The 16,280-nt window shown below is 53.2% G+C and overlaps 1 protein-coding gene across 1 annotated transcript in view; it reads right to left on the minus strand.

Annotated features, from left to right (window-relative positions):
- Window positions 1–3,674: 3,674 nt before the first annotated feature.
- LOC111141324 (R-spondin 4) overlaps window positions 3,675–16,280 on the minus strand; it is a 29,478-nt gene continuing 16,872 nt past the window's right edge. The window contains exons 2-5 of the mRNA XM_022493784.1: window positions 6,892–7,080; window positions 6,065–6,205; window positions 4,458–4,643; window positions 3,675–3,775 (exon numbers count right to left, since the gene is read on the minus strand). Coding sequence (XP_022349492.1) covers window positions 3,675–3,775; window positions 4,458–4,643; window positions 6,065–6,205; window positions 6,892–7,080 — 617 coding nt within the window. The remainder of the gene's footprint in view (window positions 3,776–4,457; window positions 4,644–6,064; window positions 6,206–6,891; window positions 7,081–16,280) is intronic.

The raw sequence follows: 16,280 nt of genomic DNA on the forward strand, positions 1-16,280 counted from the left end.
AGCATCTGGCCAGCCCCAAGCCTCCGTCTGGGCTCTGTCCCTCTCTGGCTGGGTGATCCTGGCCAGTTTCAAAGATTCTCTCTGAGCTTCATCTGTAATAGATAGTTACATGGGAGGCTCTCCTTCGCAGTAAGGTGGCCTGATCCTCCAGAGAACGTGGGAGAGGCTGGGTGAGAAAGGTTTAGGAGCTGGAGGGAACGTCTGAGATCCAGTTTATAGGCCCTCGAGAAACTAATCTCCTAATTTGAAAACTTAAAAAAAAAAAAAAAAAAGGGACAACCTTGTCCACAGTTCTCATCTGGGAACAGAGGACCAGGCCCCTGAGGGAAAGATCATGGCTTGGGGATTGCAGGAATTGAAGCTTCCTCTCCCATCTGTATTTCTTAGAATGATGGATGTTAGAACCTCCAGCATCCTAGAATTTAAATCTCACCAGAAAACATACTAGAGAAGAGGTCTATATTTGGAACCCTATAGAATTGGATTGCAGAGGCTGGCGGTCAGAAGCGGAAAGGCAGATGCCTCGGATTTAGGCTGAGTGTCAGGACCTATTTAGAAACTGTCCCTGCCTCCCTTACCCCAGGGGATTTACTTAGAGACAAGTCCCGGAAACCAGCCTCAGGTAACAAAGCTCAAATACAGGGGTGGGTCAGGCCAGGTGGAGACACCTGATCAGTGGGGGGTTGCATACTGTTTCCCTAGCTACCAAGGAGTAGCCCCCCCCTCCCCCCGCCCTTGGGAGCCTTTTTGGCGCCAATCCTAATCAAGGTGTAATAGGCTGGTTCAAATGTCTACTAGGGTAAATTGTAATTCAATTGGTCACCTAGCATCACTGTGGAGTTTCCTGTGTGTGTTACAATCTCATTGGCCACCTGTGCGTGGCCAGTCTGGACCGCATGGCCTTTCCCCTTAAATGCTAGTCTGAGCTAGAAAAGGGCCGCCCTCTCTTGTAAGAGGTGCCTCCCTGAACGTTTGGTCAGATTCTTTTTTTTTTTTTTTTTAAGATTTTATTTATTTATTTGACAGACAGAGATCACAAGTAGGCAGAGAGGCAGGCAGAGAGAGAGAGAGAGAGAGAGAGAGAGAGAGAGAGAGAGAAGCAGGCTCCCTGCTGAGCAGAGAGCCCGACTCCGGGCTCCATCCCAGGACCCTGAGATCATGACCTGAGCCGAAGGCAGAGGCTTTAACCCACTGAGCCACCCACGCGCCCCTGTTTGGTTAGATTCTTGAGCTTGGCGTGAAATAAAGCTTTGCTTGACCTTCGCTTTATATCACTCTCGCTCCTTTAATCACGGACCCATTATTGGGGCATAACACTGAGCACTGCCACTGCAAGGCCCCCAAGAGAGCCATCGTCTCCACTGAGCTGGTCCTGGAATGAGTAGTTAGCACTCCCTGTCTGCCCCCAAACTTGTTCACAATTAGTAGGCCTGGGGTAGGACGCTGAAATCTGAATTTTTGACAAGTGCCCCAGGGATGCTGTTGGACCACCCAGATTTGGGCAATGGATATAATCTAGTCATGTCCTCCATCAAACTGGGGGTGGTGAGGGAGGCCTGAGGTCCAGAAATAAAAAGGGACTTGGCCTAGAGCCAGCAGATAGCTGGTGCCAGGCTGGGACTCAAACCCGGGCCCCCAGAGCTGAGGCCACTCACACCAGCAGTGAGATCATTATTCAGATGGCTCCTTGGGATGGTCACACCTCCTGGGTGTCCCTGGCCCCTTGGACATGTCATCCGGGGCACAAATGGTTTCCTGGGGCCACGTCTGTGATTCATGGGGCCGAGAGGCCTTGGGTGGGGAGCACAGCACTGCTGTCATCAGCCTGTGGCTAAGTCCCCTTCTTGAGAGGACCCTGGCTGTAGGGGCTGAGGGTCCCTCCTCTTCTTTCAGTGCCCCCTTCGTCCCCAGCCCTCCCTTCACCCTCGCAGCCCTGAGCATTCCAGGGAAAACCGCCCCACATGGTTGAGATTCACTTATTCCAAACTCATCAGCGTCATGGTTTTATAACACCCACCCCATGCCCAAGAAGCACTTGCAAATTTCTTTTTTCTTTTCTCTTTATTAAAAAAAAAAAAGTTGGGGTCTTGAAACAACAACAATAGAGCATTTCAGAGGCACAAACTTTTTGCAGGAGAAGCTGGTGGTCTGGCCAGGTGAGGAAAGGCAGCAGCTATGAGGGTGGGCCTGGCGGGTGTGTGTGTGTGGAGGGGGGTGAGGATCAAGGGATTATGCCGGAGAGAGGGAAGCCTGAGGGTAGGCACTTCTTGGGGGATGGGGGGTGTGCTACCTCATCACCTTTAACCTCTCTTCCAGCCTGCGGGCCCATCCCCCTTCTGCAGGCCACCCCAGGGGGCCCCCCTGGGCCTCAGGCTCCCAATGCTTCTAGCTTCTGGGACCTTCTGAGTTCAGGCCAGCCTTGGCATGACCATGCCAAGGCAAATTGGGAGCACCCCTTCCTGGGGACTCAGAGAGGCCAACAAGGAGAGGCTAGGTACTGTGATGCTGGAATGACAGGCAGTGAGAACAAACTGACTTCTGAGCTAAGTCTTATTTGAGAGTCCCCGATGTTCTTCTCCATGTTCTTCTCGCCTGGTGTGGTGGGGGGTGGGGGTGTCCCAGTGAAATGCAAGTGCTCAGGGTTCCCTGGGGGCTTGGGGGATGGAGGAATCTTCCCTCTCTCCTGACCCTTCCCTTGCTCCTTCTTTCATCACCTCCCCAAAGGCCCCCAAAGTTTCCTGTGGGTGTGCTGCGCTGGGCAGCCAATAAGTAGAAAGCCTAGCACCTGGGTTTCCTAGGTGACCTTGGGCAAGTCCCTTCTTGGGCCTCAGTTTCCCCACGGGTACAAGGGGCAGGAAGCACCAGGGTGGGGAACAGAGCAGCTTGGATAATCTCAAAGTTCCTTTTGGCTTCGATGGCCTCTTCTGGGCTGGGCCCGTGGTTCCCCCAGGGATGACAGTCCTGTCGGAAGCAGTGCTTGGACCCCCAAAGGACATGGGAATACAGTCAGTTTGGGAAGAAGGGGGCAGGGAACCATGAGGGAGCACCAAGGGCAAACTCTGTGACCACAGGCAGGCTCAGGGCTGGCTGTCCAGCCGGAGGCCCCATCTGTGTCTACACAGGGAATGGGGAGCCCACCACAGGAGCTGGTGACCAAGGGCCGTGGAGATGGCCTCCAGGGATTGGCCTGAGCAGGGGGCACTGGCAGCCCTGGGTTCTGGGGTCTCCTCTGGAGCAGAAGCGGGGCCCTCAGGACTCCCACAGCCTGCCTAGACGGCGGCCTGGGCTCCGCCCTTGGACACCCCTTCTCTGTGAACAGGGGTCCCAACAGGGTCAGGGAAAGGCCTAGAGAAAGACGTCTGCTTTCTTTAAGAAGTAGAGAGAGCAGGACACAGGGAAGAACAGGAAAGAAAACAGGAGACAAGGAAAAGAAAGGCAGACGGATAAAAGATTAAAGAGAAAGAAGGGAAAAGGACAGGCAGGAGGAGAAACGGAAGGAAGAGCAGAAATGAAGGAGAGCAGGAAAGGCAGGACACGGGGAGGAAGGGATGGGTGGGGAGAGAGAAGGATGCGGTCCCAGCGGCCGCAGCAGGAGGGGATGGCGGTGTGGGTGTTGGAAGGGCTGCAGGTTGAGGGAGGGTGAGGTGCTGCGGGCGACAAGCCCCCGGGACTCCTCAGGCCGGTGGGCGGGGCCTCACGTCCAGCGTGCGGTCCAGCCTCTTGTCCTTGCGCGGGCGCCGGTCTCTCCGCCCCTTCTTCTGGCTGGGGTTCCTCCCTGCACCAAGAGCACAGGGCATTGTGTCTGAGCCCCGCGCGGCCCAGCCGGGGGGAAGCCCTTCCATCCACTTGCTTTTGAACACTCGCGCGTTGTTGAATGGCCCGAGGCTGCCGGCTGCTTGGGGGCCCGTTTAGAGATCAGAGGGCTTACTTGGGCTTTACTAAGAGCTGGTCCCCTCTTGGGAAGTCGCATCTCTGTGCCCGGACGGGAGCTCTCACGTTTGCCTTGACTCCTCTAAGTGTTCGCAAGTTGTGTTGAGCCCAAGTGTGACCACGTGGGGGAATTTCTTTTATTTCTCTTTTATATGACAGGGCATCAACTGATTTTTTTTTTTTTAAATGACCCGTGCAAGGAGATCACATTATCCACGAACCTTTGGAGTCATAAAGAGGGCGTTCTGAAATCCTTGCTATTAAAAGGGAGGTGGTCATTCTGCAAGGGCAGAGAAGTCCTGATGAAGGCAGGCACGTATCTCTCCCGAAGTTGGGACTGATCCCGCCTGCCTTTGAAAGGATACCAGGGAGGGCAGGACTTAACCCACAGGAAGGTATGGCTAATCTTGGACTTTCCGGCCACCCTATGGGTGCTATTCGGGCAGGAAATGTCCCCAGCCCCACAGCGTTTCCCCGGGGGGCCCTGCTTGCTGTAGCCCCGAATGCGAATGCGGCCCAGTGCTCACCTGCTGGGCATGGCCTCTGGATGGGACATTTCCTTGACTCCGAGAGCACCTGGCAGGTTGCTGCCTCCTCCCCTCCGGCCCGGCCGGCCTCCCGCACACGGGTCCCCAGACCCCAGGCCGAGCCGCATGCCTTCCCGTTGTGCAAACAGGGGCCCCAACTCCCCCAAGGGCCCAGCTCACATTCTTCTGTTGGGTGGAGACACAGACAGACTATTTGGGTCAGCAGGCAGGGAGTGTCCTTCAGATTCAAGGGCAAAGTCGGAGCGGTCCGGGTCCCTGAAGACAACAGCTCTCGCCAGGAGCAGAGGGGAGACACTTAACTATCTATTTATGAGGGCCTGGGATGGGCGCCATACTAAAGCACACCCGGGCCAGAAGTGGGAGTGACAGTGGGCTTTAGAGGGGAGGGCTTCCCGGAGGAGGTTACTGAGGAGCTCGAGGGAGAGGAGGCGATCCAATGGAGCAGAAGGAAGGATACAGGCAGGTGTATGCAGTCCGGGGGCCTGGCAAACGTGAGGGATGGAGGGCAGCTGGTGGGGAGGCAGTGGGGAGGCTGGGAGGAGGACAGGTAGGCCAAGAGGCCAGAAGGTCTGCTGGGAGGCCCTCAGGGCCAGGACATTGCTTTGACCTTGATCATGTGCCTCTGATGGGCTGGGGAAGGCAGAAGCTATTTGGTGCTATTGTGAGGAAAAATGAGGTCACAGGCCAAGAAAGTTCTTAGCAGGAAACAATTTTAAAATACACACACACACACACACACACACACACACACACACAGAGTTTTTCGCATTTGATTCTATTAAGAGTTCCCAAGAGGTGGGCAAAAAACAAGGCGGCTGTTAATACCCCCATTTTGCAGAATAGACCAGTGAGGCCTAGAGCAGGTAAGGGGCCTGCTAAGGAAACACAAAAGGGAATCTGCATCAGAACATGGCAAGTGTTTAAGACCTACTTGGGCCCAGAAACCAGGTCTCCAGACCTGAGAACAGTGGTCCTTCTGCTGATGTGTTCATTTGCCAAGTAGGGACAGAGCCCCTATTCTATGCCTCGTGCTTTGCTAGGTGCAGAGCAGCAGCGGGCACAAGACAGATCCAGCTCTAATTCCCGGAGTTCACCACCGAGAAATGTCAGGCTGGGACGGCAGGGTGCTTGTGCCATAATGGGGGAAGCACAGGCAGCCGCCGGAGCCCGGAAGAGGCCTGGGTTCTGGGGGCTTGGGGGACCTGGAAGGCTTCCTGGAGGAGGAGAATCCTGACCTGAAGCTTGAAGTAGGGGTGGGGAGATTAGCTAGGCTTCAGGGAGGGGCAGAAGGGAGACATGAAAAGGATTTGAACCCAGGTTTGTCTGATTCTAAAATCGGTGCTCTTCTTGTGAACTCTGGGGCCTCCCCTGGTAATAGCAACGAATCTGATGTTGGTAGTGATGGTGACCGTGATAATGGTGCTCATGATGGCTCTAATGTATAGAAGGGTCCCTTTGTGTGTGTCTGATGTCCCCTATTGGGCCTCCCAGCACCCTGGGACATTCTCCTGTGGTTCTTCCTATTCTCCTGACAGCCCTCACCAGCCCCTTAGGGAAGGAGGCGGGGCGAGGAGGCCCCCACTCACCCTGGCACTCCCGAGTGCTGGGCTCTGCGGTGGTGCCCAGCGGGCAGGAGGGCAGACACTTCCCCTTGTACAGGAGAAACCGCCTTTTGCACTGGATGCAGAAGTCCTGGCTGAAGCAGCTTTCACACGTGGCCCCGCATTCTGCAAGAAAGCCAGGGCCACCAGTGGTTCGGGTGGCCACGCAGAAGGGGGGGCCTTCTGCCTTTGAGCAGCCCAAGCTCTGTAGCCCTGGGATCAGGATTCGGTCTCCTCTGAAGCCTAGACCTGTGTGGGAACTGCATTCCAGAGATCCTTTCCTTGTCTGCCCTGAGGCTCACTGGGGGCAGGTGCCACATCCAAGGTAACACGCTTACTTGGATTGAAAGGTCAAGATTCCCTTTCTCATTTGAGCCAAGGCTCAGAGAGAGCAAGTGACTTGTCTAGAGTCACATAGCAAGTCTGGGCTGTGATGGAGGACTTCTGCTGCATTTCCATCAAAGCTCAAACGTGGGCACGATCTATCCCAGGTCACAGTGAAAATCAGAGTTAGGAGTTAGGACCCCTTTTTCCCTTTGAGCTAGGCCCAGAGAAGGGGAGTAACATGCCCAAGGCCACACAGCAAGCTAGGGTAGATAGAGGTGAAGGTTTCCTGCTCTACTAGTGCCGAGAGCTGCTAGGGCGCTGTCTTGCTTAGGGCTTCTGAGCCAGCCTGAAACCAAGCCGGTATCTTGGAGTCTGGGCTCAGGCACACACTGCTTGCTTGCGGTCATGTTGGGGTGAGAGGTGGGGTGTGGGCCAGAGGTCTCAGGAACCCAGCACTAGCACAGGATGAGGGGGAAGCCACGTACTTTTGCACCTGTTGACCTCCTGGCCACGGACGCCGAAGTAGCCAGAGGGACAGTCATGCACACACTTGCCGTACTGGCGGATGCCTTCCCGGCGGATGAACAGGAAGAGCCTCTGCTGGCAGGTGGAGCAGCCATTTTCCTCTGAGCAGATGACACAGCCTGTGCAGTTGCCCCCTGGACCAGTGCCCACTGCCAGCCAGACCAGGGAGGAAGGTGGGGGAAAGTGGGAGAGAAAGAGTCAAACCATGTATGTGAGCAGCACGGACCATCTCATGGGACATATTAACTGAACACATGGTCACCCGGACAAACCACTACATTTCCCAGACAACTAGATACGGTCATATGATCCCAATCTGGCCAACAGTGTATAAGCTAAAGCAATGTGTGCAACTTCTAAGAAGCTGCCTTAAAGGGCAGGGGCATGCCCTTTGTCTCCCCTCACCCTTCCTAGTGAGTGGGATGTGAACACGATGGCTGGAACACATGCAGCTACTTTGGATCATGAAGTGCTATCGTGGAATGATAGAGATATAAGAAAAAAGAGCCCAGGTCCCCAAGGAAGGTAGAACCATGCTATACCAGCCCTGGGCTGCCCATGTAGACTTACAGGAGAGAGAAATCACTGTTTCATTTAAACCACTGTTACGTGGAATTTTCTAGAACTCACAGACAAACTTAGCCTTCATGGGAATAGTGTGTGTTTATCAGTGTGTGGAGGGTGCGCAGGCAGGTGGGGGTAGGGGAGACCCTTGTCCTCTAGTGTGTGGGGGGCATGCATGCATGTGGGGGGGGGACACCCTCGTCCTCCTGTTGTGTTTCTGAACAAGACTCCCTTCCTCCCTGTCACCATCATTAAGCACTCCCAGCATCATCAAGTGTAGTGAGTTGAGGGAAGGAAAATTTGTTGCCCCAGAGTCAGCCAGGACCCAAAGCTGGGAAGGAGGCAGAGAATACTCTAGAAAGCGAGCCTCTCCAAGGCTCACAGGGGGTTTCTGCTTTCCTGATCATTACCTGATAAGCTGACCACTTAGAGAGATGGGATTTGTCAGCCTGGGGTGGGGGTGGGGGGTTGTGACTTTCCCTCTGTTCCCAACCCCCGAAACCAAGTGAGAAGAGGGGCAGGGTGCCCCTCCTAGAGACGGGGTGCCTGCAACAAGGGGTGGCCAGCTTCTTATGCCCCTGTTGGGCATTCAATTCTGTCACAGCCCTGCCAATCTGCTCCTTCCTGTGTCTCTCTGAGCAGAGTAAAGAGGCCAGGAGAGAGATGGGCAGAGCAGAGAGAAGAGGCAGCAGCCAAAGAACCTGTGCATCCTTCACGGCAAGCCTGGGGGGCTTCTCAGTGGCGAGGGCCCCTTAGAAGTAGCCGGGCTTCAGGGCTGAGGCTGCGGCCTCACCCAAGCAGGGTGGTTCCTGGCAAATGTCTCAGCGAGAGGCAGCAGGGAAAACCACTGGAGGTAGGAGGTGGGGAGAGTCCGTGAAGGACCGAGCAGCTTCTTAGAGGCAACTGGGGACACGTGAAACTGTCCCACATTTATACCCCATTAATGTCAGACTGTTTAATAAACCAGTTACATACTTTGACTCCCCCTGAGCCCACAGCCACCCAGCATAGGACCTTCTTGACTCTCCAGGTCTCCCTGCCGCCCCCCCCCCCCCCCCCCCCGGTCTATTCGTGCCTCATCTGCCTTTTAGAGGAATTCCCCATTGTGTGAGGACCCGGAGAAGGGCAATTCCTGCCCCCACCCCCCAGAACAGAAACCAAGGAAGTTCAGCCCTTCTTCAAGTTGACAGTGATGGGCATTGACCAATCAGATGCTCATTCCCGTGACCCCGAGTTCTGGGAGTTGGACAAAAAGAGTGAGGGGCTATGTGGGGATAAGGGTCACTGTCCAGACCAGTCTGGGCCTTTTCTGCCTCCCCTCCCTCCCACTCTGGGATGGGTCCTGCCATTTCTCCAAGCCTGATCTCCAGCTGCCTGGATCCGGTGAGCCCCCCACAACCTGCTGATAACTCCCAATGCTGTGGCTTACACCCGAGAACCCTGACTGATCCAGAGGGCTTGCTAATGCCCCTGGGAAGAGAAACAGCCACAGAAGAGCAGAGTAGAGGTTTGTGTGTTTCCAAAGCTGTAGCCCCGCAGGGACCTGAGGGCAGAGAGAGAGTGTGCGCGATGTCATAAGAGGGATCTCCAGGGCCAGAGAGAGAACATCAGCTGAGAAGCAAACAGCGCCCAGACCTCCCACCCCATGGGAAACAGTTTAAATTCTGATAATACAGAGTGCTGGCAAGAATGAAAGGAAAACCCTCCCTTCTGACAGGAGAGTAAATAAGCCCTAGAGAAAAGTCCAGCAGCATCTAGTAAATTTGAGATGTGCCTTTTCTGAGCACAGCAATTTGGCTCAAGAACTGTGCTTCTCAAACCCTTTCTCAGCCTCTCCTACAGGTCTTGTTACAACACACAGCGCTGGGTTCCACCCCGAGTGTCCGAGTGTCCCACTGAGTAGATCGGAGGTGGGGGGACTGAGACTTGGCATTTCTAGCAGGTTCCAGGTGACACTGCTGTTGCTGAACTGTGGTCATGCTCTCAAACCACCAGCACAGAGAAACCCTTGTGTCTGTGCCCGAAGAAGCATGAGCAAAGATGTTCGCTGTGACATCATTTAATAGCAAACAAGTGTAAAAATCTGACTATCAAAAGAAGATAAGCTCTCTAGGGTGCAGTCCCATATATGACCCACGATACGTGACTGGGGAGGGTTTGCAGCCGACCTCATGGATACTCTCAAAGATAAGGGTGACAGCAAAAATGCAGATTGCACAATGAATCACAGAGGAAGAAGCCATTTGTGTAGAGTTCGAAACCCTGCAAAACAATATTCTTGGAGTGTGATACTTAAATTTGTACCAAGAGTGAAAGACATAAGGGGTTAATAAACACTGGATTCAGGATGTGGGTGAGAAAAGGGATTCAGGAAGAAGGCCAGGGACTCCTCTTGAATCTGTAATAGTTCATTTCTTCAAATCTGAAGCAAATATTAAGATGGCAAGATTTGCAACAAGTGGCTGGCAGGTATGCAAATGTTCATTGTGTTTTTTATTCTTGACTGTAGTTTCAAAATACTTTACAATAAAAATATATTTAGAAGTGTTTAGCCTCTATCGTGTCTGTGGATTGGGGAGGGATAGGTAAGGAAAGAGGACTATCTTCTACTCCTACCCCTCCCAGCTTCCTTCCCCAAGCCCTGGCCCATCCTCAAGCTGAGATCTTGGGCAGGAGGTGACAGAAATTCTGAGAGCAGCGGAGACCCGCAGCTGCGAGCCCTATGTTACTTATGCCCCCAGGTCCTTTCTCTCCTCAGTAAGGGACCTTATGTTTAGCCAAAGTCATGTCTTCCAAGAATGAAGACTACATTTCCCAGGCTCCTTTGCAGAGGTATATGGTGCAGTGTCTAAGTTGTGACCAATGGGCTTTAAGTGGGAGTGTCCTGTCCACACTCCAGGAATGACCTTTAAAGAAGGGTGGCTCTTTTCTCCTCCCCTTCTTCCTCTGCTGGTGGGATTGTGGACTTGGAAGCCAGAGCCAGGGCAGATGCCGGGGACAGAGGGACCTGGGAGAGAGGCCATGGCGTGGCCATGCTAACCCAGGGCGGTCTACTTCAGATTCTTGTATAGGAGAGGGGAGAAAGTGTCACCCCTCTTGTTTAGGCCATTGGACCTTTCTATCAGATCCTGAGGACTGCATGAGAATGACTGATGCTGTGGGGTCTTCAGCCTCACAGGTGGGCACAGGGTGATGTCAGTGGAGAACAGGGTACCTCTCTCCTCAGTGCCTCGGTGCTATGTCATCCCACTGGACCTGAGATGCGGCCCCACAACAAAGGGCAAAGGGACCCTCATTTGGCTTGAGGTGATCTCTGCCTCCCGGCAGAACAGGAGTTCCAAGTAGAAATTATGTTCAGTTAAGAAAAACAGAATAGCATTCGCTGCACACTGAGTGCGTGGACAGAGACTCACACCCGACTCAGGTGTCTCTGCCCAGTTTGCAGCTGAGGAGACCACGGGGCCCCAGGGTCCTGCAGCATCAGTGGAGGCAGGGACCTGGGCAGCCAGCCCCCTACTGCCCTCGTGGAGCATTTGTTCAAGGCTCCTCCGTGTCAGGCAGAGCCTGGGGCAGCAGGGATGGCCCGCGAATGGCCCCCACCGTCAGAGGACCTCACAGCCACTGGCAGGGCTGAAGCCCACAGGAGGGACTGAACGTAATGCAGACAGACAAAGTAAACTCTTTCTAACTGGTCTCTGGGAAGAACTTAGGAATCCTTCAGCCTGACCTCTGCAGGTGCACCGGGGATTCTGAGGCCACAAGAGGTGGAGACTTCCCCAAGCTCAGACAGCCAGACCTCAATTAGAGCTACAGCATTTTTCTAGAATGACATTTCCACATGCAGAAGACAGAACCTGATAAGGACCCCCCCGTGACCTCGGATGGGGTGTGTGTGTGTGTTTGTGTGTGTGTGTGTGTGTGTGTGTGTGTGTGTGTGTACACATGGGTGTGCAGGCAGGGGACAGATCTCAACGCTTCTTTCAGGTTTTTGAAGAGTTAGCTCTGCGTCCTGCAGTGTCCTTGGTCCTGGTGGTGGGCTAGGGCGCCCTCTAGTGGCTCTGTGCTGTAATGGCATGCTGACTTAGCACTCTGATGGCCTCTGGCTTTTCATCACATCTCTGCAACTTGTTGGACAGGGCAATGCTATTTCTCCTCCCCAAGGTCATGGGTGTAGAGACTTGAACGATAATTCTATGAATCATAAGTGATGACAACTAGTGTTTGTACAATGCTGCTTTAGAAAGATCCAAATGTGATAGTTCTTAAACTTGACTGAGCCTAAGAATTCTCAGGGAGGCTTATAAAATGTCTGGTTCAGGCCCAGGAATGTGCATTATAATAAGTCCAAAATAAATGTAATAGGCATTTTGGATGGGTCTTCCCTGCTCACGAACTCCTTTCCCTGACAACCAGATGTGGAAACCATGCTTGACTTTCATGACGCTGTCCTTTGGTCAATGCCAGACAGACTGAAGTAGGGACTGACTGCTCTTTCTGTTTGAATGAATTAGACCATCTTTCTTGGGAATTTTGACTCTGGGCCAACAGACAATGGTCTGTGTTGGGCTCTTGATCTAAGGACACTTGCAGGAAGGCAGGCTAGTGCCCATGTATGAGAAGCTTTTGTGGCCACTAGCATCTGTCATCCCTCTCTGTGCTAATAGAGGCCCCATCCGTCCGCACTGACTTTGAGGTTCATGGAGAAACTCTCCAGCCAGATACACTTCACCACAGGTCCCCTTGACTCTGGTGGCTGGTTCAAACCTTGGCACATGTCTCAGCAAGAGCTAGTCTTCAGATTTTGGGGTGGGGGGTCGTTGACAGGCATGTGTGTGTGCATGCACATGTGTGAATTTTCTTTTCCACTCTATTTGGATTTGGGAAGATGTAGACCAGGGTTGGTGGGCACTGCAGGGTGGGAGGGAGTCCTGAGAATAGAGGCCACAAGGCAGCAGCAGAGCCGAGAGATTATGTGTGCACCTGGACGCCCCCCTGCGAGGGTCCACAAATTCTCTTCTTTTCTCAAGCCACTCTATGGTAGGTTTCCTGTCACTTGCAACTAGACTCCTAATATAGAGAAGCAGAGAGAGAAAGAAACACATCAGATGCAGATAGAGTAAAGCAACCAGAAACCTCATGGGTCCCTAAAGACAGAGTTTCTGACCATGATGTAAGTCCAGGTTCCAGTTCCCTCCAGGCCAAGGGGCCTGGAGCCCCAGCCCCCCAGCCTGCTTACCGTGGCTCCCCAATGGGCTTCTTGTATACCCCAACTGTCTCCTGGCCTTCATCACTGGTCTCTCCCAGCTTAGATGCACATTTCTAAAGGAAAGCATTAGAGCTCTCCTTGCAATACCTTGGGTTTTCAGGGGACATCAGAAGAGATGGAACCCCACGCGATTTCCTATATCAATGGTCTCCCATGATCATGACCATCCTCCCCTACTCAAAATACCAGACCCCAAATACATGGGCCTGTTTTACTCCAGCAGTTGGATGGGTTTGGAATGACATCTGAGTCGCTTCGTCTTTTCCCAAGAAAATGATAGTGGAATGGATCACATCAAGCTTTGCGGTTTCCAAAGGGAGGCAGGCTTATAACAACTCTGAGATCATGAGCTAGCCCGGGGCTGAGCGATCCATTCATTCATTCACCCACGCATCCAACCAATATCACTGCGTCACGTCTACTCTGAGGGGTTCTATGGTTATGAGCTCTGGGGCACAGCTGTGTGATCACGGGCAAAGTGCTTTAGCTCTCTGAGCTCAGTTACTCTAGTGTAAAAGGGGTGTAATAAGGCTTATCTTGCAGGGTTGTTGTAATTAAAGGAGACAGTTCCTGAAAAACTCTTGGCTTTGAGCCCAGCACAAAGCAGGCCCCTGATACACTGTGTCTATTGTTGTCATATTGAAGCGATGACCCGTTCTGTGCCCTCAAAAATCTAAGGAAGTGTGTTATGGTGCAGGTGCCCAGGTTCCAGTCCTGGCTCCACCACTCATGCAATGACCTTGGACAAGTACCCTCATCTCTGTGGACCTCAGTTTCCCCATCTGAAAACCTGTCGCAGCAATTCCTCCCCTCATGGGCCTGGATAGGAGATGTGTGCAAACAAACCAGCAAGTGCCTGGCACACAGCAGGTACTTCTTTATAAATGTAAGTTCAAGTTCCTTGCCTGCCCACACTTGGTCAGTCCATATTTGGACCCTCCTCCCTTTCACAGGTGAGCAAACAGAGGCCAGAGGTGTTGGTGGACAGAAGGTCCAAGGAGATGGTCTTCAGGCAGACATGAGGAGGCAGTTTTGGTCTTGGGTGAAGGGCAGGTTTATCCTTTCTGTTGGGATCAGGGAATGACCTGGGTCTTCCAACAAATGTTCCCAATGTCAGGGTGACCCACAGCCTGAGAACAACCCCAGGCAACCTCATTGCAATAGGAATCAATGGCTTGATGTTTGCAAGGAATCTCCATATTTTTCCATCTGGGAATTTCAAGTAGCTTCAGGGTCATCTGCAATATCATGCCTCCCACCCCCTTTCAGCCTGCAGAGCTTTCCTGGAAGGGGTCAAAATGCCCAGGGTGACATCTAAGACCCTGAAGATTACATGTTCTTCCAGACAGGTTCATGTCCTCGGCAGCCCACAGCGTGTCTGTCACTGAAAAATCCTTAATACCCACGTTCAGAAATGCAGCCCCATACTTAAAAAAAAAAAAAAAAAAAAAAACAACCAAATAAACCAACAACAAAAAACAATAAAGAAACAAACAAAAACGCTCATGTGGATAGACAGCTAACATTAAAAAAGAAAAACAGATTTCACATAGAAAGCCAGAATTTGGACCTCTCTGGAAAAAATCAGAGTATCCACCAACACTGGGCCTGCATTCCCATAAAGCAATAATTGAAATTACACAGACAGGGTACAGGCTCACCAGGCTGCCCCCCATCCCCTTTAATGACCCCTGACACTGAGGGCAAAAGTCAGATGCCCTGTGTTATCATCTTTGAGCCTCCGTTCATCTCACACCCACTTCAGTCACTGGTGTCAGGAGGCAATGTGGAGCAGGGGTTCTCAAACGTGGGGGCATGCACCAGATTCACCTTGGACTTGTTGAAACACCGCTGGCTGGGTGTCCCCGAGAGCTGGTGATTCGGTGGGGTGGGGCCGGGCTCGAGGACGTGTATCGCCCACAGGTTCCCAGGAGCTGCTGGTGCTGTGGAACCTGGGACCACACTTGAAGAGTGGAGTAGGGTTAAGAGCTCGGCTCTGTGGGTTCACATCCCAGCTTTGCCCCTTAGCCTTGCCTGTGTGACCTTGAACTCGTACCTTAACCTCTCTGAGCTTCAGTTTTCCCACCTGTTAAACAAGCATCATACTGGCTGACCTTCCAGTTGTGAGGACCTGAGCAGGCAGGACACTGACGAAAGGCTCAGGATTGTTACATCGCCACCTGCCACGTGTCCGTGGGAGTCTGTGGTTCGGGGCTCGCTTGGGCAATTGGTGCAGAACTTTTTATTTTGATGTCAACATTTTTTGGGGGGTGGAGTTTCTTCCTAATTGGGGTGTGCCCAGGGAAGTGTGCCTTGCATGAGAACATTGTGTGTCATGGTTGACTGAGGATTTAACACAGCTGTCCCGGAGGCCTCCCTGGGGGGTGCCAAGGATGGGGATGGAGAAAGACGGCTGCCCCTTGCCCCAAGGCCATGCAACCTGAGGAGGGCCAGTCCTTGCCCTGAGTCCTGCTCTGTCCCTGGGGATGATCCAGAACCATGGTGGGGGTTGGGGGCATGCAGAGAGCGCTGGGCAGTGCGTCTTCTGATCCTTGCCTGGCAGTGGGGGACACATGTCACCGATGACCAAAGGAAATAAACAACATCTGGGTTCCCGCCTATCCGCTCAGGCCCCCACATATGGGAGGCAGTTGCTGCCCCTGGAAGCTGGCTCAGAGGAGCCCCACGGCACATCCCTGCCTGGGGGGCAGATTGCACCATTCCCAGCAAGGGAGGGGCCCTGGAGATGACTCCCAGCTTATAGTCTCGCACGGGGTGCAGGACTAAAGGTCTCCAGCCCCCCAGCCTCTTCTCAGTACCCTGGGGAGGGAACATAGAGGGCCTCACGATCAGCAGAATGTTGAGGTGGTCTTGGTTTCGGAGCCTGACAAACCAACACTTCCTGGCTGGGTGAGTGTAGACAAGCAGGCTTCACTACCCTGAACCTCAGTCTCCTCTTCGGCAAAATGGGGACAACAGCAGCAACCGGCTCCCAGGCACTTGTCTGATTGACACGAGCTCATCCATGTAAAGTGCTTAGCACCACTCGTGGCAGACAAATGGGCACTATTTTATGATTTGGTTTCTGTGAGACGCATGGGAGGCGCCCCAAGGTGCTCCCTCGAGGGCCGGAGTGCAGTTTGGAGTTTTCTCCTTCAAGTTTCCATAGCTTTGCACTTTGGCCTCAGAGAGCTGTCGCTGCGGTGGGAGGGCCAGGCTCATACAGGGCAAAGGAAGTTGATGATGTTCCTTTTCTGCCACGGAAGGATGAACCCCAGCAGGGCAGGGCAAAACCACAGTGCCCCCAACAGGCGAGTCTGCACCTTGCTTTTGCTCATCCAAATTATCCTGGCAAATACTGCACCTCGCGACCCCCTTTTCCAGAGCTGCTCACCATCCCGCGTGGAGATGTTGCAAAATTCATTTAAGTACTATCGTCACACCCACTTCAGAGGCGAGGCAACTGAGGTTCAGGGCAGTGCCGCTGCTTGCGCAAAGGCACGTAGGAGGAGCTGTAGT

The sequence above is a fragment of the Enhydra lutris genome, unplaced genomic scaffold (assembly GCF_002288905.1).
Source record: "Enhydra lutris kenyoni isolate GAN:26980312 unplaced genomic scaffold, ASM228890v2 scaffoldscaffold6, whole genome shotgun sequence".
Classification (NCBI taxonomy): domain Eukaryota; kingdom Metazoa; phylum Chordata; class Mammalia; order Carnivora; family Mustelidae; genus Enhydra; species Enhydra lutris.